The 21,370-nt window shown below is 38.7% G+C and overlaps 3 protein-coding genes across 3 annotated transcripts; all 3 read right to left on the bottom strand.

Annotated features, from left to right (window-relative positions):
- Positions 1-8,984: 8,984 nt before the first annotated feature.
- LOC115630777 (protein croquemort) lies at positions 8,985-10,517 on the bottom strand. Its single transcript, XM_030527432.1, has 4 exons — positions 10,212-10,517; positions 9,353-10,149; positions 9,209-9,302; positions 8,985-9,149 (listed from the first exon to the last, which is right to left on the bottom strand). Exons 1-4 carry the CDS (start codon positions 10,515-10,517, stop codon positions 8,985-8,987), a joined length of 1,362 nt encoding a protein of 453 aa, XP_030383292.1.
- Positions 10,518-11,844: 1,327 nt separating this feature from the next.
- Positions 11,845-13,719, bottom strand: LOC115630498 (protein croquemort). The gene is made up of 5 exons (XM_030527088.1): positions 13,589-13,719; positions 13,229-13,531; positions 12,349-13,160; positions 12,205-12,295; positions 11,845-12,152 (listed from the first exon to the last, which is right to left on the bottom strand). Exons 1-5 carry the CDS (start codon positions 13,715-13,717, stop codon positions 12,015-12,017), a joined length of 1,473 nt encoding a protein of 490 aa, XP_030382948.1. The 5' UTR covers positions 13,718-13,719; the 3' UTR covers positions 11,845-12,014.
- A 3,357-nt stretch (positions 13,720-17,076) lies between these two features.
- LOC115630531 (phosrestin-2) lies at positions 17,077-19,491 on the bottom strand. Its single transcript, XM_030527135.1, has 4 exons — positions 19,289-19,491; positions 17,646-18,453; positions 17,457-17,586; positions 17,077-17,391 (listed from the first exon to the last, which is right to left on the bottom strand). Exons 1-4 carry the CDS (start codon positions 19,395-19,397, stop codon positions 17,341-17,343), a joined length of 1,098 nt encoding a protein of 365 aa, XP_030382995.1. The 5' UTR covers positions 19,398-19,491; the 3' UTR covers positions 17,077-17,340.
- Between the last annotated feature and the right edge of the window lie 1,879 nt (positions 19,492-21,370).

Genomic DNA, 21,370 nt, shown 5'->3' with positions numbered 1-21,370 from the left:
ATGTATGCACTCTCTAGAGACTTTGTCAGTTTTTCTACCTCTTGGGTATACTGATTAGCCGTCTTGCTCTTCTGTTGAAGGTTCATCAGTTTGGCTGTAATAACCTCAACTGAGTCACCTTTTACAGTGGCAGAAAGTTTGCAAACAATTTCAGCAATTGAGTTCTCAGTGCTAATTAAATTGCGTGCGTTGCCTTTGAGCTTTGTTTTTATTAATTGGACTGCCGTTGACTCGTGTGTCTCTTTAATTGAGTCCACCAACTGCAACGCGTCCAAGAAGCTTCTCAAATTTTCGGCTTTGCCATCAAACTCCGGTATCAGAGATGACGCCGTTTTTAAGAATTGTATCTGTGTCTGCGACATTTTTCGCAACTGCGGGCTGTTTACTATTGCGTTGAGGCTGTCAGCCGGTTCGCTTCTTGCGGGGCTGTTATTGGGAGTAAGTCCGCTTTTGGAATCTTCTTCCGAAATTATGCTGACATATGCCGTATTTGGCGATTTTGACCTGGGACTTATAGACATTACTTCATCTTCGTCCACAGCTATATATGTCGCCGCGCTACTTATGACATTTGGCAAGTGTATATCCAAGCCATGTCTTTCCCTAACAGCGAGCAGCTGTTCTCTTAGACGTTTGACAACGTCTGAAGCCTGAGTCCAATGGAGATCCGTGAGCCTAGGTTTGTTTTCTAGGAATATCTCTCGGATCTCGTTATAATAATGCACCAATTTGATGGTGTGCTTATTCAATGTACCAATCTGTATTGGCCTATTTTGAGTGAGGCTTTTGTATGATTTATCAAATTCAGCTCTCAGCTCTTGCACTCTCCCGCATATAGCATTCCAGTCCATGTATTATGGATAATTTTGATGCTCAGCAAGATTTTTTTTTCATTGGACTCCTAGGTAATTAAGTTGAACACCCTTTCTTTTTTTTTACTTTTAATTTTTATGTTTTATTTATTATTTATTAATTTTTATTTATTTATGTTTCTTCTATTCTATTCCTATATTTCATAATTATTATTTACTGTTTAAATCTATTGTCCTGGTCATCTACCCATTGTGCATAGTGGTTGGTTCTACCTAGGTGTGGATTTCTTTCCACTCTTGGGCATACCTGATATTATAATTTTACATTGGTGAAAAATGTCCTTTTTTTATTTATATTTATTTATTAATAATTTTTTTTTGCTGCTGGCAGTAATCGCTGTATATTTTTTTATATTTTATCTAAGTCATTTGCCTTACTCAGAATTCTTTTTTTTAGGCATTTATTGTGTAGCTTATACAGCTTAAAAAACAAATTCGCACTCATTAACACAACGATTACTACCAACAGGATATTTATCATTTCTACATCTACTTTCTGTGATTCCACCTTATTGACAATTCCTGCAGTGGAATCTACTACCTTAGTGTCTATCAAACCCATTTTGGGTATATTACTTATTTTATCGGTAACTATGCCACTTTTATATGGCTTATATATTTCTATCTGATCTATCTTACTTATACTATTGCTCCTCATTCATACTATTAAAAGATTGACAATTTTCCTGCCTATTTGTTCGTACAGCTTTACGGGCTGTACTTCTAATCGGGCAGAAAAGGTTCCGCTCAATTTTACAATTTTCCTTATTAATTATTTTACAATTTTCTTATTGGCTATTTTTTTACAATTTTTCTTACATATATATATTTTAACTTAAATATGCATTACAAATTTTGCATTATAAGTTTTTATCTTTGCTTAATCATTAAATTTTCCTCTGGTGTCCCTTTTTGGGATTGTCGTCTTGTGGCGTCCGCATCAGCTGGACGTCGCCGGTGTGGCACGCTGATGCTCCCTCGTTGTCGCTGGTGGTGGTTTGCCTCCCGCACTTGTCGCTATTTGATGTGGTGTATTCCCGCATCAGCTGGGCGTCGCCGGTGTGGCACGCTGATGCTCCCTCGTTGGTGCAAGGGGCGGCCTGCCTCCCGCACTTACAGTTGTCGTCGGCGTTTTTCCAGCGGTGGTGCAAAAGGCGGTCCTATGCCTTTCACACTTACTGCTCCTAATTGCGTATCGTGCAGTGGCGGCACGTGTACTCGCAGTGTGGGGTGTGCAATGGTCCCTCGCAGTCCGTTGGGCAGCTTTTTGCGTTCCTTGGCAGTTGCTTGGGTGAAGGCGGTAAAATTATTTCACGTTTATTTATATTTTCAATACGAGTGGAGCGAGTTGCGGAGTCGGGTTTCGCATTTTTGCTTATTGACTTTAAATAGTCAAGTTCTGCCTGCAATTTTTGGGCCGTTGTCCACGCGGGTGGTGTTGCAGTTGAGAATAAAAGCCACTTTAAATGTGCTATTCTCTTATTAATTTTATTGTGCACACCTCCGCGTTTACCCATCACTCGCGCACTCTACTCACTCAGTATTTTTATTGTGTTGATGTCCATGCCAAGCTCCGTCTTCCGAATTTTAAAGTTGTCCTCCTGCCGTTATTATGGTCGTTTTTATGGTATATCAGCTCCTCTGTCCTTGGTCCTCCAGGACCACTATCACGGTCCTATGTAGGACACTGTCACGGTCGCCATGTAATAACATACGTACTTTTTATTATGAGTTTTTATTAATTATTTATTAACTTTTATGACACTCAATCTTAAAACTTGAACTTATATTGATTTCTTACATTTTACTTAAAATGAACTTAGCTAAGGCCTCGTAGCTGCGCTGCCAGAGACGCCGGCAGCGGAGCGGCCGCATTATGTATTTTACTTATGTATTTGTACTCAGCGCTGTTGGCAGCGAGAGCGCGAGGGAGAATGTTATGTGCACTTGAGGTGGCTGACACTAGTTGCACTGACGCTGCACTTATGTCGCCCAATGCATGTGCGATCATATTACATCGCGTCCGAATTATGCTTGGCTTTTTGAATTAATTTATTCACTGCAATAAAGTGTTACAGTGTATGTTCTTAAGAGTGCACTGCGTACAGTGTGTACTCCTTATGTATGCACACTACACTACAAATTAAAAAGCAGTGTGCTGATGCTAACTGAAAAATAAAGAGCATGCATACGAGTATGTATTCATTTAAATTAAAACATACAAGTTTAAAAAAAATAACAAGTAAAAAAGCTAAAGTCGGGTGTCCCGACTTTGAAATACTCTGTACATATGTTTACAATAATTATAGAAAATAAAAAAATTAAGAAAATAAAAAAAAATTTGATCGATTTTACCTCTCTCGGTATTCGAACTCACGTAAAGGGTGTATAATTGCACATTTACATAGCAATTGCGCCTGTGTGAGTGTATGTATGCCTATGCGCATCTATTCGTGTCTGTGTAACCAACCAAACAGCAACATCAACAACAGCCCGGGGCAGCGCTTGAGCAGCGCTGCAGCAGCAAATATATTTATGGCTATAACTTCTTGTTAAATCGGTCTATCATAGTGAAACTTGGCATACGGACACATAATAACTAACTGGGGATATTTCCAAAATTTTAGTTCGAAATTCCAAGAATTACGGGAGTTACGATTTGCGGGGTAGAGGGGGGAGGGAGGGGAATTCCAAAATATACATTTTCTGCGTATTCACGTAAGGCATCTGGGACTAAAATTTGGTGTTCCTAGGTCTTATAGTCTCAGAGATATAGGCGATTATACGAATGGAAAATCGGGAAAACCCCCATAGGGGGGAAGTGGGGGGGAAAATCAAAAAAATAAAACAAACTCGTATAGAATATACACATAACGCATCTTTGTGCAAAATTTGGTGTCTCTATCTCTTATAGTCTCTGAGATCCAGGTGTTCATACGGACGGACAGACGGACAGACTGACAGACGGACAGACAGACAGGGCTAGACCGACTCGTCTCGTCATGCTGATCAAGAATATATATACTTTGTGGGGTCTGCCACGCCTCCTTCTGCCTGTTACATTTTTCAGCTCCCGCAAACCTAATATACTTCTGTACATTTCATGTACAGAGTATAAAAATTGAAAATGTCGAACCTGCAGCTTTACCCCAAAAAGCAGGACTGCAACGAATTTTTTAAATTTCCGGCAGTTTTCGAAATTTTTTTGGCTTACAATTAAGCATTCCATTAATCAAGTATTTCATTCAAATATATTTTTTTTAAGTTTTACTTTAAAATAAAGCAGCAATGGAACTCAATTGACCGCGAATTTTGATAAAATGGAACAAATTTTTGACTCTATTAACCGATTGATGTTCCTTAAGTCCAATTGAATATTAAGTGGAGCTGGATTGTTTTAGCGACCTCCATTTAAGCCTAGAGTGCAATCTTTGCCAAAGAGACTTTTTTCTTTTCTAACGGAAACACTAACAACCGTCGACTCATGAATGCTGAGATACTCCGCGCTTAAATACGCCGCCAAGAGTTCCCTTCACTAAGCCAGAACTTTCCTGTCTTTAATGTACCTGCTTAGCTATTCAGTCTCTATTATTGGCTTGGTCCTGTTTAGGCTTTGTTTACTTCGTTGTTGTTTTGTCCATTCTCCTTCCTTATACATTTCACAGTCACAGGGCAAAGGTTCTACGCCCAAGAATAGTGTTTAGGCCTATTCTATGTAAGCCCCGCATAACCTTATATATGCCACTACTGTCTCCTTCGCCACTTTCGAAGATCTCTGTTTCCCATCTCCTCTTGCACATTCGCGTTTATCTACTTTTTCCCTTTTCGTTAAATACTTACAAATATTTAAATAATTTAGTAGTTTGTAAGCTGTAATTGAAGGAAGTAAATGGTATTATATTCCGAACTGATAGAAATGATCACAGTCGATGTGAATTATTATGTCTGGTTTTAAATATAATATAAGTTCAATCCAAAATCAAAGATAATTGCCCACAGATGATAAAAATAGAGAACGGACATCGGGTTGCTCAACAATTGACATACTTATGTACATACAAGTAGATATAGGATGAAACAACTATAACTGATAATAGCTAAAGAAACTTATATTTATTTTTAAAAAATGTTCTACTGAAAGAGAACTCTGACTTGTCGTAGAGAGAAAATTGTTTACACTAAAAATGTTAGAAAATGTTCGGGCAGTATAAATTGTTGCCTGCCACACGCGCCATGCTGCCATAACCAATTTGAGACCCAAAAAGTATTCACTATACACAAATGAAAGTGCGAGGGGGATACAAATATTTGTTATACGCTGCTTTTGAAATTGAATTTTTAAATTTGGCCAACAATATGCCGCCGTGCTTATTGTTGTTGCTATTGTTATGCTTTTATTTGTACAACGGGTCGTATGTTTGTGTTCTTCTTCTCTTTTTTTTGTGGCAGCTGTCAACTTTGTAACGTTGCCGCCGTTGCATGTGGACGCTAGGCGCCGAAGGCCCCAATGCAATTTGAGAGCCCAAATAGAAAGAGAAGCCAAACAATGCATAGAAAATTGCTGTGTAAATGCACAGGATACATTTTCAAAAACTAAAAAAAAGAAACTGCTGATAAGCAAATAAGTTGTTTAAATGTGTCACGTTGTGGTCGGAATTTTTGTTACAGTGCTGCAATAAAAATTAATTGCAATAAGATCGGCCTTAAAGCAGCGTCCAAAAGATTACCCAAAGCTTAAGGCGTGCTGCTTTAATATGTGCCTGCCACGTGATGGCCGCATTAAAAACTCAAACGCATTAAATCTATAGGCTTAAGCTCTCGAAAATGCTGTCGATGGAAAAAGGTCAAGGACATGCTGCTGCTGCTGCTGCCAAATGAAACCCACTTATACACACTCACCTACACATACGCCAAATCTGAAGCTGGGGCTGAAGCACGCGCGAGTCCACAGATAAAAACTGACCTCGGTAGAGCCGACGGGGGCAATTATTATCACTGAGGAGTGGCTGTAACACAAACACAAGCATTTTCATAAACTTAAATGCCAATTAAATAACATTAAATTGTGCGAAAAATGAACCAAAAGGCAGACCCTGAAAGGCTGTCGACATAACAAAGGAAAAATTAAGCAGCTAAGCAAACTAACAAACCAACGAATGGATGGCAAGGAATGTACCCGTGTGGAATGCATAAGCCGAGACAACATGACACTCGAGCAGTCGGCCAATATACTCTCCTACACACACACACACACACACACACACACACACACACACACACACACACACACATCCACAGATACACACAACAATGCTCGTGCTTTTACTTATACTTAAACACACAAAAGCCAAAGCCAACAACATAATCTACGGGTTGTCAACAAACTGAGGGAACAAACGAATGGACGAGGCGACCATAAAGGCGGCGGCAAAGCCAAAGAAGCAAACTGTCCACCAAAACTGATGGAAGAGAAAGGCTGGAGAGAGGGGGGGAGGGGGGAGGTGGTATTGTGGTAATACAAACAAATTAGTATGCAAGTCAGGCAGCAGATTAGGACACCAATGTTTTGCGCGCTTCGCTCGTTGATGATGACCGCGCAACCTAAAATGGACAACAGTCGAAGCGACAAAAACAACAACAACAACAGCAACGCCAGCAAAAACAATTTGGTCCAGCTTATGAAAGAGCCAACAAACCATTCACATACAGCAACACATACTTATAAACACATTTATAGCCCCGTATGTATTTACTATACAACCGTTTCTTCTTATTTTTTGCTTTTTTTTTTTTGCTCTTTTTTGAATGTTGGAATGCTGGCGCTATAATGAAGTCGAGTTGGCCGATCTGTTGCTTGTAAATAGCGCGCATTTTTCATGCAAAACCACAGATCCAGTGCCCAAAAAGAGAAAATAAAGAAAAAACAGACAGAAAAATGTCAGTCGTGCTGCGTGCCTTAACAACCTGCGTCTCAACAGGCAATGAGTTGTTGCTATTTTTAAAAGCCGTCTACCCAAAATGACCAAAAGGTTGGCCTTGCTTCACTTTTTTCTGGAGAGTTTTAAAAACATGAATATTATTGCCTTCTACAATTAGCTAAAGCTTATTAGAGTCATGCAGAAATCAAACTATCTGTCTTCCCTCTTCCAACTTTTTAGCTATCTTCGGTGGAATCTTTGAAGGGATTTCACGATGCCCCCAACGAGCTGAATAAGATATAAATATATTTTGTTTATTTTTTCCCCCTTCTATGCTTTTTAAGTAAATAACGTTTTATTGTAAAGTGTGATAAGTCGACGCCCTAAAACATTGTATGAAAAAATATAGCAAGATTAGAACTGGACAGGTCTTAGAATGGCATTCATTAGCATGAAATAATAAGCTCGATATAAAAATCATTAGCAAATAAAACTATCATTTTATAAAACAAATAAAAAATCTTATGACATAAAAGAGAAGAATTTAAACTTAAAGAAATGTAGCAATACAAAATTAATCTTGAGTCGAATCTTTAATCTGTGCCCCGACTCACAGCGAGTGATTAGTTATGCATTAGTGCATGTTTATTTAATGCTGGTTAGTTAAATGTAAGGAGATGTTTCTGCTTAAATTACTAGGGGATTGATTAGACGAGATTATATGCTAGGGTTCGTTATAATTAGAACAAAGAACACGAAATGGAGTGATATGCAAAATTTTAATTACAGAAGTCATGATCTGCAGTATCGACAAGAATAGCTTAAAACCATATGATCGTAAGTAAACTAACGCAATTCAATATAGAACTATGAATCACATACTCAAAATAAAAAGGGAAAGTTCAGATAACTTGGTTTTTGTTTTTCATATTTTGGTGTGAGTACGAGTATACGAAAAAATTTAATTGATTTTTTAAAGTATTATAGCTGTAAACATTTATTTACAATGCATTTAGAATAATTTTATACTAACTTGTAATTAATATTATTTAGTTAAGCGGAAGAGTTTCAAACTTACATTTATGTAATTAATGGAAAAGACAAGCAATCAACTAAATGCACAGTTTTTAGTACTAGTATAATGAATGTAAAAGTGCATCCCATATCGAAAGTAACAAATATTCCTTCCTACAAATAAACCATCAGTTTAATGGAAGCAATAAATAAATAATTTGGCTGGCTTTAGAAAATGAAATAGATACCAGATTATTGTTAAATTTTATATACAAGTACTTAGTAGGATATGACTAAATGTAATATATGCAAACATAAGTACATAGTACGAATATATTAAATTTTGTTTGTCCATCCGCTCAATCATTTTCGGGTTTAAGTATAATAATAACAAAATAACCGAGCCTAGTCCCCAACAAAACCTGTGCCTAAAAGGCTAAATTTTGTTCAACTTTAAATATTTCACATTTTGGGAATTTTGATTGGGAGTTGTTATTATTGTTAGTTTCGTTTGAATTATCAAATTCCTCTTTGTTTTATATCCATTCGTTCTGCAATAATGCTATGGCATTTCCCAGTTTACCACTCAATCATTACATATTTGTTAAAGTTATGACCAAAAAATTCTTGCACCCATATAATTTTCATACAACATATTCCCCCCACCACCACCTTATCTCTCTGTGTTAGCCGACAATGTGTGTGCAAAACGTGAGTTTGCGTGCCAGCCGCATATAAATTAGCCGCCTATAATATTCTGTTGGCATTTTTTGAATTTGCAGTTGCCGTCTGAACGCTGCTGGTATTTTTGTTCCGTGCTTGGTGAAAGAGTTCGTACCCCATAAAGTATGCAACTAACGTGCTCAAGGCTTCACTTGGCCTCGCCACATACTCGTATAGGTATACGATACAAAAAACAATTATTAACATATTAATAAATTTAGCATATTTGAAAGGCCATAATTTTGTGTAATTTTAGCAGCTGCTTAGCCTGGTCGCAGGTGCGGTTCATTGTGTGTGCATGCAACACCCAAAGGAAATTGGAAATTTGAGCAGCACGCCATCAGCATTTTGAAGAGTACAAGTATGAGTACTAGGCTATGAATTTCGCACTTTAATGCTTAAATCTTATTGTTATAAATAACAGTCTTATCGGCAAAACAAAGGCGCCATATCAACATCAGTCCGCATTGGGCTTGTTTGTTTTATCAACGGTCTTGGGTGGCACTTCGTTGTGCCATTTGTGCTTTTTGTTGAGCACCACGCCCACAGTTAGCATGGTCAGGCCTATGATTAGAAAAGCTATGCCAACATATTGCCCTATATGGGGTATACTTAAAGTGAGCTGTAAAATAAATATAAGAACATGACGTTTCTAAGGTTTGCATGAAAGCTTACACTTACTTTTATCAGACTGATAAGTTCGTCGTTCAGCTCAGCCTGCATTTGCAGCACAAGTAATGGTGCATAGTGATCGTATGCTACATCTTTCAGGTAGCTGGACATATAATGTTAATGTAATGTTGTTAACATTGCATGGTTACTTACTCGATAGCTTCATCGCGTTGCACTCTCACACTAATCATCATTTGCCCATTCAATCTTAAGGGTATACCGAGAGTGGGTTCCATTATTAAATACATGCCATGTTTCTCGGCATCTGGTTGTAGGCCTGTTATGTTCTCTCGATACATTTCATCCGTCATATAAAAGTGTGGATGGGACAGATAGAAGGGACCGTGATAACTCACCGGTGAAAAGTCGACCACACCATTTTTGGGGCACTCACGATTGGGCACGCAAAAGCATTCTGTGTCTGGCGCCAATTGGCCATTGTCGAAGCTAAGTTCGGTTGTTTCGTAGCGCCACGCATCTATGCCCTCCACACTCACATTCTTTCTGCTATACATGTTTATAAAACGCGCCACATCTGGTATAAATATAGAGAGGGTTTCATGCCATTGCCGATCTGGCGCCCACAACTCGCCTGTGCTGCCATTCACCTTCCCACATTCCCCAGCATATAGGCCGGTGTGTGTGGTCCCGTTCCACATTTTCAGATCACCCATTTGCCTGAGATCGCCACGACCCGTGTGAATGGTGAAGTTTCCCTCGGCGTTTTTGGAGTTATTGCGCTGATAGAGCCAGGCAAAATGATCACTGTAGATGGGCACTAGTGGAGAGTGCAGTCGTTCCGCAAAATCTATAAGACTATCGTAGAAGCCATCGAACATCCATTCGGCCGCTGTGTGGCGAAATAAATAGGCTCCGCCCTCACGATTTAGCGCATAGTTCATGATCTTGCGCAGGATCTTGCGATATTTGCGTGCATAGCCAGCAGCTGTCTGAGAATATCGAAATCAGTCTACTATATGCTTAAAAGTTTGCTGCCATTCATTATACTAACCACTGTGGGAAAATGCGGGGTCACAACAATATCATCTAGCTGACCCTTCGAACGCTCCGGTAAAAAATGCCACGTACGTCGACCGTAGTAGGTGACTTCGGGTCGCTGTTGGTGCCACATCAAGCCTTCCTTTACCTTGAAGTCGCTGAAGGTGTACGGCCCCAATTGCTCAAAGTTCGGTTTTACCTCTTCGTTATTAATATCCTGAGGATTTGTCCAATTGAATAGATAAAATGTTGTGTATACGGGCGTAGGCGTTGTCACCCAGCGTTTGTAGATGAAGGATTCGGGTGCTAAAGGCAACATGCTACGAATCCATTTCTGTGAGAGACTCGGCCAGGCTGTAAGTAGAACGATGCCGAGCACAAATAGAAAGCTGCCTATGCCAAAGACCCAAATCCTTTGCTGGCGCACACTACAACAATTGCAGCACATTTTAAGTCGCACGGCTACGGCTTACAAGCGCAACTGCGTTATTAATTGCAAAATTTTCCAATTATATACTTATAGTATTCTGGGTTTTTTTTTTTAGTCGCAGTGATTAGATTTGTATGCACTTGGCTATTTTTATTAGCCACGTTCGAGACAATCACTTAATCGCATTCGTTGCTATACAGTTTTGCCTTTGTCTAATGCTGAACAAGTCTGTAAAATATTTGCAGAGTGGAGTGAAGTGTGGGTTGTTCATAAAAATTATATTATTTGACAGCTAAACGGTTGAAATATGTTCTGAAATATTCAATATAATGCTTGTGTTGAGGAAGGTCAATAACAATCTTTGAGAACCAAAAAGTCGCTAGCTATACTTAAAAGCCTTGGGCCTATTTTAGAAAATATTAAGATATTGGAAAAATAGTTTAATATGCAATTCTTTTTGTTGATTAGTGACAAGTGAGTGATCTAAATAAGCCAATTTACTGAAGTTCTGCAAAAACGTTTTCCTCGTAAAATATAGCAAAAATTAAGATGATATAAACAATTCATGCTTTAGCAAACAAATTGATCGGAGTGCATCCAAATCAAAGAAAATAAGAAGGTCCCTTCATTACATACGAGTATATATAAAATGTTACAATTCATAAGATGATGAAGATGATGATGCAAGATGAATGCAAGATGGATAGAAAAAATTGCAAAGAATGGAAAAAAAGGTATTCCAAATTTTGAAATTATTTATTCATTAACTAAAAGGCACATTAATCCATGAAGTCCAAAAAACGATGAGTCGGGCCAAATTGAATGTATAATTTAAGGGCCAATTTGTCTAATTAGTTATACTAATTATTATTTCTTATAGTAAGATCTTAGCAACAAATACAGAAATTATTTCTTGTGTCTTTAGTGAAAAGTATTTTATTGAAAATAAATGAAGCCAATTTTATTATTATAACTTGTCTCTATTAAAAACAAGTTCAAAATTGAATCTATAAGAAATACTTATATTGTGCTCCGTTTATGGAATGATATGTTTGTGCTTTTATATCAAAGCTCTCAATCACCGCCTTTTGCCAGAGGTGCTGCGTACGTTGTTATCCTGCTACACCTGCTTTTGTAAATATTACGTTGGCATTAAATTATCCCTACTTTTAATTCCTTGGAAATTCTAAGCATTCATTTAACCATGACTTCCATATTTAATTAAATGCATTTTATTTAGTTGAACAAAAATTGTTACAATGATTTCTATCACAGCGTGGCTGTATATTTTTCACAACATTTTCCAAATGCCATACTTGTATGTATTGTTTGCTTCTTTTATGCTCGTATTGCCTCTTCAGTAGCTTTTTAAACATCTGCCATTCCTTACACCTTGTCTGCTGCTGTCTGTCCGCGCCATTTTCGATGTATGGTGAGCACAATACCGACTGAAATGATTGTAAGCCCCAAACATAGGAAACCAATGCCCGTATATACTCCTATGCTGCCCAGATTTAGTGCCAGCTGCAAAAATGTTTGATTATTTGAGAGCCCAAGCATTATTTTGCAATATTACCTTCACTTCAGCAGCGAGTTCCTTGTTGATGACAGCTCGACTGGCTGTGGTGAAAAGTGGAGCATAAAATTCGGGAACGTTCTTCAATATGCTATGGGAATCGGCTTAGTTGAAGCATTTAGTAATGTTGTCTTTTGCACTTACGTTATATCGTCATCCTTTTCTATGAACAAACTTATCATAACAGCAGCGTTGACCTGCAACGGCACACCTAATTTCCTCTCCATAATGATGAAGAAGTTGTCACGCTCATAGCTTGGTTCAAAGCCAGTGATGGTTGCGGCATAGCTGGGATCAGAGTTCATGAAATGTGGGGCCGACATATACATGGGAGCACCATCGGCACAGGGAGTTAGGTCGGTGGCACCCGTGGCGGGACAGTTGTCTGGCTGTCGCTCAACAGGACAGTAGCATTTCATGTCCGCATTCAGCTGTCCATTGTCATAGGTGTTGGCTGTGGCCTCATATTTCCACCCCTTGATACCCTCGATCTCCACGCTCTGTCCTGTGAATTCCAAATTAATGATGCGACACGTGTCTGTTATGAATATGGTGAGTGGTTTCTCCAGCGGCTCGCCGGGCACAAACAAATCGGATGTGCTGCCATTTAGACGGCCGCACTCGCCTTCATACCAGCCCGTATGGTTTATTCCTTTCCAAAATTGGATTTCACCCATTTTCGTTATGTCGCCCACGCCTGTGTGTATGGTGAAAGCACCTTCAAAGTCCTTGGATCCGTTGCGATTCAGAAACCAGGCAAACTGATCCGTTTCCACCTTAGGCGCCAGAGGATTATTAAGTTCCATGGCATAATGCAGGAACTCATCATAGAATCCATCGAAGAGCCACTCGCCAGCTGTATGAGTGACAAAAAGATTGCCACCATTGCTGTTCAATTCATTGTTAAACATCAATTTCAATAGCTTCGGACTGTCACGCATAGTATTGGCTGCGGCCTTGAATTGTGAACCGATGTGTAATCTTATAGCTTTGATTAATCCGGATTATTCTTTAGCCTACTTACAATTGAAACCAGATGAGGCGCGGTTATTAGATCTGTTTGTAGACCGCCCGAGAGCTCCGGCTCCCAGAACCAGGTATGACGAGAGTTAAAGGTCACCGTATTATTGTCATGCCAGTCCAGATCCTCCTTTCTTCGCTCTTCACGATAAACGTACGGTCCAACCTGCTGAAAGTTTGGCTTGACTCCTGGTGTCCACGCGTCATTCGCATTGGTCCAGTTCCACAGATACATATAGACGTATACTGGTATGGGCATTACCTCCCATTTGTCAAAGGTCTTCGACGTAGGTGTGAGCGGCAGTGACTTTAAGGGAAGTAAGGCTTTAACATCGTGCTGGAATTTCTAGTCTTTACTACAAACCTTCGTGATCATATCGTCTATAAAGCCTGGCCAGAGTACTATGGACAGTATTCCAGTGACAGTAAACATTGCGCCGAAGCCAAATACCCAAAACTTTTGTTGGGCCACACCACAACAGCGACAACACATCTTGATCGTTAAGCGGCTGTCGAAGCACTAAAGACGGCAGTAATAATCTCACTACCTTATTTTAAAACTGTCTGATAATCAGGCTATAGATTAATTCTGCTGCACATTATTTGCTGTTAACTGCTATTTGGTTGAGCAGTGGCAGAATGTTAGGCGACTTTTTTTCAAATTATTTCACGGTTATCTACAATTTTATGGGCACTTCATAAATTTTATAGCGTACCGCACTGCTACTATGCAAAAACCCCTGTAAAGACCTTCATAATTAATTCTCGACATTATTTGGGTGCATTTGTTATCAGCTAGACAAATTGGCTATTCTAGTGTGGGGCAGAACTTGGCAACTAATAGCGTAAGATTAGCTTGTATGTGCAATAAGGCCTCGCTGATTTGTTCATCTATTATAGGAACCCTATTGAGCCTCTACATTTATGAAATACCATGGCTCTTGGATTTCGTGCATATGAGGATCCTTTTAGGTTGCCTTCCGCTTCACTTGCTTTGTGGGCTTCCCCAGAAAGTTAATTTAGAAAGAACGGATGTCCTTGATCGGTATAATAATGATAAAAGATTAAAAGTTTTCAAAATATATATATTTTTTAAAATAAATATTTTGTCACAATTTTCCCCTTTTTGGTGTCGAGTTTTCAAAGTTCAGACTTTTAGAATTAAATTAAAATTAATCAGTCCGTCACTCAGTGAGTCAGTAGGACAATTATAGTTCTATATATACACTTTTTGCACTACATTTTCTGCTTGACCTTACCTACCTCAAAACTTAGAATCGTTTTCCTTTAAAGCTTTTTAGTGCATGATTACCTTTATTTATTCGGTGCCGTAACATCAGCCAGATGTTTAAAGAAACGATAATTATTGCGCTACCAGATAATGGTGGGCTAATCTAATCGCATTTAAATGTTTGACAAGGGCAATTTTCAATAAGCGCACTTAAATAGCGAAAATTTTGCGAAACTTAGCGGCGACTAAGTGCTTTGCACTCGACATAAGTGGGCGTCAGCCAAATTAGTCATCAGTTAGGAGAGCAACCAGATGCAAGCCATAAATCTTGGGCTAATTGAAAGTGCCACAAGCCACTTGGTGCACAGTTGTGCAATAAAATGGTTTATGGAGTGCACAGAATTTCCAAAAAATTAGCTGTGGCAAGTGTATAACAATGGGAACACCAAAGAGCACGCATTAACTGCAAAGGAAAAGTGAAATGAAAAGTAGCAGAGCATCATTGCCATATTATGCTGATGACGATGATGATGATTACCATGATGATGATTACGATGATGATGATTACGATGATGATGATGATGTGGCACTCACTCTCTGTGCGTTTAATTTGGCTTGATGATTGACTGCGCTGTTGGTTGCTCTTTGCCAGCTTTCTAACTAAAGCAGCCACGCAGGAGAGCATTGAGGAAATTTGATTGTCGATTGTTGATGAGTGGTGCGCGCGTACTGACGCAGAAGGAATAGAGGGAGCATGTTAAACATGTTGAATTTTTAATTAAATTGCCGAAAATTGTAATCGGAATTTATTGTGTGGAAATAAAATGGGAAATACGTCAAATACAGGGACTAGGCGCATATCACTGTGGACGGCAGTCCATCTAGTGGCGAAAGTAACGGCGAGTGTGAGGGTGTGTGAGACCAATTACTGATTTACACAACTCTTTTTTAAAAGTTGGCTGTATGTATCATTTATTTTCTCGTATATCTATATTGTACAGCTTAGTGTCTTTATAACTCATTCGTTGGCCAGGGCAGGAAATGTATGAGAACCATTAAAAATAAGAATCTAATGTTTTAGAGCGCCATAAAATATACACTAACATATAATTATATGGAATTTGAATTTAGTAAGTATGTCTTAAAAATGATCTTATGAGCAATAAGGGTTTATGCCCTCTCGCTTTGTTTGGATGCTTATGGACTTGAAGGTTAAAAGGGCAATTAATGTCATTGAGAAGAAATGTGGCGGAACTCTTAGTTTTTTCAGAGTTCATTATCATATATTTACATCGGGATTCCTTCTTTGTATGTGTTCTCTGTATGTTACTTCTTTGCAGTCTAGAGCCGAGCCAAAGCAGCAGCAACAACAACATATATGGCTATAACGTCTTGTACAAAAAACCAAATGCAAAGGCTCTTACATATATCATTGAAAATTTTGTTAACTTATATATTTGTTTTTCATTCTTTATTCGCAAGAGTGTTATATACTTTTTATTTATTCGCCCTTTATAATCAATTGATATTTTTTTTCGTTAGTGTCATTTGGTCATAATTTTGATTCGCAAAGCAGCAAATGGATTACAAAATATTTATTGTATAGTTAAAAAACCATTGCATGTTTTTTACCTAGGAAGCAGTTTTTATATCAGTTATAAAAAGAGCTGCGAGCAATCGCAGGGCTGCTAAACATTTGGGGGTCTGCCATATCTCCTTCGATGTGTAGTATACCCTTTTACTTTTTGGGCACAGGGTGTAAAAAGGCTCTCATAGCATTGAAAATTTAGTTAACTTAAATATTTATTTTTTATCATTTTTCATACTTTATTCGCAAGAGTGTTATTAACTTTTTATTTACTCGTCCTTTCAAATCGTTTGATAGTATTTTTGTTCGTTAAAGTGTCATTTGAACGTAATTTTAATTCGTAAAGCAGCAGATAGATTACAAAATATTTATTGAATAGTTTAAAAAATATTACATGTTTTGTTTTCGCCACTTTGTTTTTCGCCTCGGAAGCAGTTTTTATATCAATTATAAAAAGAGCTGCGAGCAATACGAGTAGCGGGGCTGCTACTATATTTTGCCACCGCCATATACACTCGTACGAGTATGTACATATGCTTATGTATTTATCAATGATGTTGCCAAGTTCTGGTGCATTATATTTGCAGAATATTCCAGGTCATATGGAATTAATTATTATGGACTTTAGCATGAATTAATTTCAGCCACGACGCTCAGCTTCGCCTCTTTACTGGCTGCGCATTGTGGGTGTGCATTAGTTGAAATTTCGAAGCCACAAAATAAATGTAGCATATTGATTTGGTTGCTTATGAATGTAACAGTTGATTTCCCAAATGCACTTGAACAAATAATCTTTAGCAATGATTGTGGGGGCGTGTTGCAGAATATGTGGGAATTATAATGAACTTGCGAAGCCAGGGAATCTAGAAACGTATTAATGAGTGTGCGAAGGAACAGCATCAAATTGTTTATCTGTAAGTACATATGCCAGTAATGGTGTCAAGTACATGCTACCTATTAATTGGCAATCCCTAATACCAAAGACGAGTTCATTTAATCAGTGGCTTAGAAGCCTAGCACAAAGTGTTTCATATGTATTTCATTCATTGCTAATTATAGTAATAAATCAGCATATAAGAGTATATTATAGAGATTATATACACATACACACATATTCAGGAATATTTAACTTCTTTCTTATACATATACATAAGAAAAGTACGACGACTGCAGTTCAGAACAATTCAGCAACATCAGCAAAATAGTCTATCTATTATGATATTGAGTTTCTGGATTAGATTTGGTTAAGTAGAAGTATAAATAGGCACTTGGCATTTAATTGAGGTAAGACGGTGGTCTAAGCAACATCCACGGAGCCCTCGGTTTCCAATTGAGCCTTGCGGCTGGGCTAAAAGTTGGAAATAATGAAAAAAGGTTATTTCGCTTGAAAATATTAGAATAATGAAGTCATACCTTAGGATGCATCAGTATGAAGGGCAACTCAGCGCACAACTCGCCACCCAGAGCGCCCAGGAAGAGCTTAACCTTGACGGCGTACGAAACGATTATGCCAAACGCATCACGAGCATCCTGGCTGGCAATCCTGCATAGTACAGAAGTATATGAATTAAATTATTTCACCATTGATCTGCCAGTACTCACAGCGTAGTGGACGCCAAAGCCGTCTCCTTGCGTTTGATATCACCCTCGACTGCGATGCCCGCACGATCACAATTGGCCACCAGGGTGGGGACCAAATACATGACCTTTTGTAAGCTGGATCCCGGATTTAGGGGACAACCCTCGCTTGTTTCCATATGGGCGATTGTGTTGCGGAACTGTCCGTTTTGGAACAGGACCACATCGACACCCTGTTGCACCATGGCCTTGACCTTCTTCACAACCTTGTTCGAATTGTTACGTACACATATGTTCACGGAGATCTTCTCCCCATGATGGTATAACTGTTTATCCAGTGTCACCTCGAGCTCCAGCTCGCCGGGTGACAGCAGGAAGTCCTTGCGCACTACGGTGCAGGGCTGAATTCCTTGCCGAGTGGGCGCATACTGCACCTTGCGTATGCCCAGATTGATGGTGCTGCGACGATGCGAACGATCGCAGTCGCTGTCGCCCGTGAAGATCTTCACGAAGTACTGCACGCCGCAGGGCTGGCTCTCATCGCTAGCCTTCTGCTGCAGAACCACCGAGGCTGGGGAGCTGGGCGGCATATTCATGATGAAGGGGACGGCATTCGAGCCGAGCTTCTTCAGCAGACGCTCCTGCATTTTGGTAAGTTGCAGATCCTGCTTCTGCTGCGGATAAATCTGCTGCGACACGAGTGTCAGCTCCTTTTGGAAGCGCAGACCAATCATCTCGTCGTCCTCGCGCCCATAGCGGAAGTTGCAAATGAGCTGCACGAAAATTTTGCGATTCTGACGCACATACTCATCGTCCAGCACAACAATGCCATCTGAACAAGAAGGCGTAGAAGGTTAAGTGTGAAATTAATTGGTGGTCGCCTTGCCGTCTTATGCGTAAGTAGGCACCGATATAAACGCCATTGTATTGTCATTACAACGCGTCTGTGTGTGTCTTTGGGTGTTTGTGCAAAATCCTAGCACCTAACGGTCACGTAACTAATAAGCAGCTTTGTTGCTGCAGTTGGGTTGCGGTGTCCTTTGTGCGTATTGCATAAATTACAGCCTAATTTAATTAGACTAGACTATACTATAGTTACAGTTCCGACTACGCATGAGACAGAAATTCGTACACACGAGTAGGAATAAATTGTCTTTGCTCAGAGACAAACAATTTGTTGCTTAATCTTAAACCACAAAGCAAATTTCAATAATAAACCGCAATAAATTCCACTCAGCAGACTAACTTATTAAATTTTGCATGCGGCCGAGCCTAATAGGCTCATTGCTCATTGATTTCTTGATCTAAAGAACTTATTACTATAAAGAGGCCTAAATGGAGATCTGCAGACTGAATTGGACTCAGATCATCTGTGATGATGCGAATATTTTGTGCTTTATTTTCACTACTTCGATCTAATGTATAATGTGTTCAAAATATTTAAGGAAGTGTGTATATCGGGCAATTCTTTATAAAGTTGGTTTAGGCTTTCAAAGTTTTTAAAATTGACAATGCAATTGACCTGCAATTACAGCTCTTGAAATTTCATTGTATTAACTAATGTCAATATTGCACAATCACAATAAATTTATATGATCCATCTTAGACTCCTACAGTGCGTAATATGAAATTCCAAAGGTGTTTCGGGCCTTCCCTCTATTACCTACCGATAGGTTCCACTTGTGTCACCGAATCCACAAACTCACGCCTGTTCATATACAGGGTGATCATATTGTTCGGAGAACATTTTTTAAACACCTTAAAATTGACCACCATCTTGAGATTGTTGTGGCTCTTAACTATTCCGGATATGTTATTCGAAAGATGATCAACTAACGTTTCGCGCTCGCGTTCCAAACTACGCCGCGTTGCGTTGTTTGCTTCGTTTTCAATTAGCGTTCCTCGGCAATCCGACATTTATACCTGGCATTGTCGCCAACGACTAAATTCAATTAGTTAACCTAAGTTGTGTAGTCGCCTGCGATGTAAACACTTGCTAGGGCTTCCCATTTCATGGGGCTCTCATAGAAATACGAGTTTATTCTAAGCACATATGTATATATCCATGCATATATGTATATATATATGTATGTGCGTGTGTGTGTGTGTGTGGTAGGTGCAGCAATGACCGCATGACTGCTGCCTGTCTTTGATATTGACATTGTGGAAATCGATGACTGGCCATTAAGTAATTCAGCATGCCATTCACGTCACTATTCTATATACAATGTACTATATTTAGTTCACATAGGTTGACAATTGTCACTGCTCTCATATTAGTGGTGCAGAAATCAATGTAGTGTGGCAGTGAATGCATGTACTACTATATAATGGCATATATGTTTTTGTGAAAATAATGGCAACTACTCTTTTGTACAATACAAGTATATGTGCAACTTGTTGACGCATGCAAAATTATTACGTTTTGGCTCGCTTGCGTAATCGATTTTAATTTAATTGTCGTTTGCTATTTATGATCCACTCATAATGTGCGCTACACATCATAAGCTATACACTTTAAAGATAGTTTAACTATCTGATTAAGGGTCATATAGAATATATACGAGTAAATGCCGTTTATTTGGTTAAGGAAGGCAATCAATTAAATGTGCTGATAAGACAAATCGGTAAACAGTAAGTCAACATCTGGGCTATGAGTTGCACTTTTTGTATGAACAACAAATATAAGTTATTGTCCAAATGATCTTAGACTAAATTTAGTAGTCAATTGAATTCGATATACAAGTTGACAAGCTTCGTTATCTTCCAGTAGTTAGTTGCTTTGCAGCAAGTTTTTAATAATAACAAATACTTCCCAACCTTGACTTATTGCTTAGGCAGATCTTAACTTAATGGCCAGTTAATAAAAGTAATCCTAGGTTTGGAACTATATTCAATTCTAATATATATAACATATATATTTTTAAATTTAAACATAAAATTACTATCAACTACATCAAAACAAATATCCATTAACATAGTCTTTTGTATTATTATTAATATTAGAAGCGTCTGCGTAAAACTCCTAAGTGTCGGTTGATGAAAAAATTAGTCCTTTTCGCTTCCTAATTACTGCTTCATACTTTTTAATATATTTTTAATTTAATATAAGCAGAGCTCATTCCTAAGAAAATACAACTGTATTGCAGATGATGTCAGTGTCTACTCTGTTTTCCTTATTATTTGAAATCATGGCTGCCTTACAACAAATTTTTCTTTGACTTATTAAAAATTCCTTTTAAAGGTATTTCTTTTCTTCTCAAACGTCAAACTTTCATTGTTCCTTTCACCAAAAGCAGAGTAATGAATATTTCTGAGGAACCTGGAGGTACCGCTCCGCACTCATTGGGGCAGACAACAAATCACATTAGCATTAAGTAGGCTACTTAACAAAGTCAATGAACGTAATTATTATTCTCATGACATTAAAAATATGAACGAACTTGTGCGAAATATATTCATTCTTCTGTATTGTGTAAATGTGTGGTCTGTGCCGTGGGAGGTGGAGCGAGGAAGCTGCCGGCTTCATTGTGCCCATTTGCATTACAAGTACATGCATAGCATTAACGTGTATTGTATAAATATGTGTACAAGTATGTTTCTGTATGGCTATAGGGCCATATTCAGAGCTCGGCCACGGCACACCAGGGCCCAACAAAACTGACAATGAGGCTTTTAATAATAGCTAAAGTTTTGCACTTAGTGCGGGTGTTTGGGGTGCCTGTGGGCGCTTAATGGGTTATCACTGA

The sequence above is a fragment of the Scaptodrosophila lebanonensis genome, unplaced genomic scaffold, assembly GCF_003285725.1.
Source record: "Scaptodrosophila lebanonensis strain 11010-0011.00,11010-0021.00 unplaced genomic scaffold, SlebRS2 tig00001410-arrow-pilon, whole genome shotgun sequence".
Lineage (NCBI taxonomy): Eukaryota > Metazoa > Arthropoda > Insecta > Diptera > Drosophilidae > Scaptodrosophila > Scaptodrosophila lebanonensis.
The sequence above is the reverse complement of the archived record's forward strand: the minus strand, read 5'-3'. Positions and strand labels throughout refer to the sequence as shown.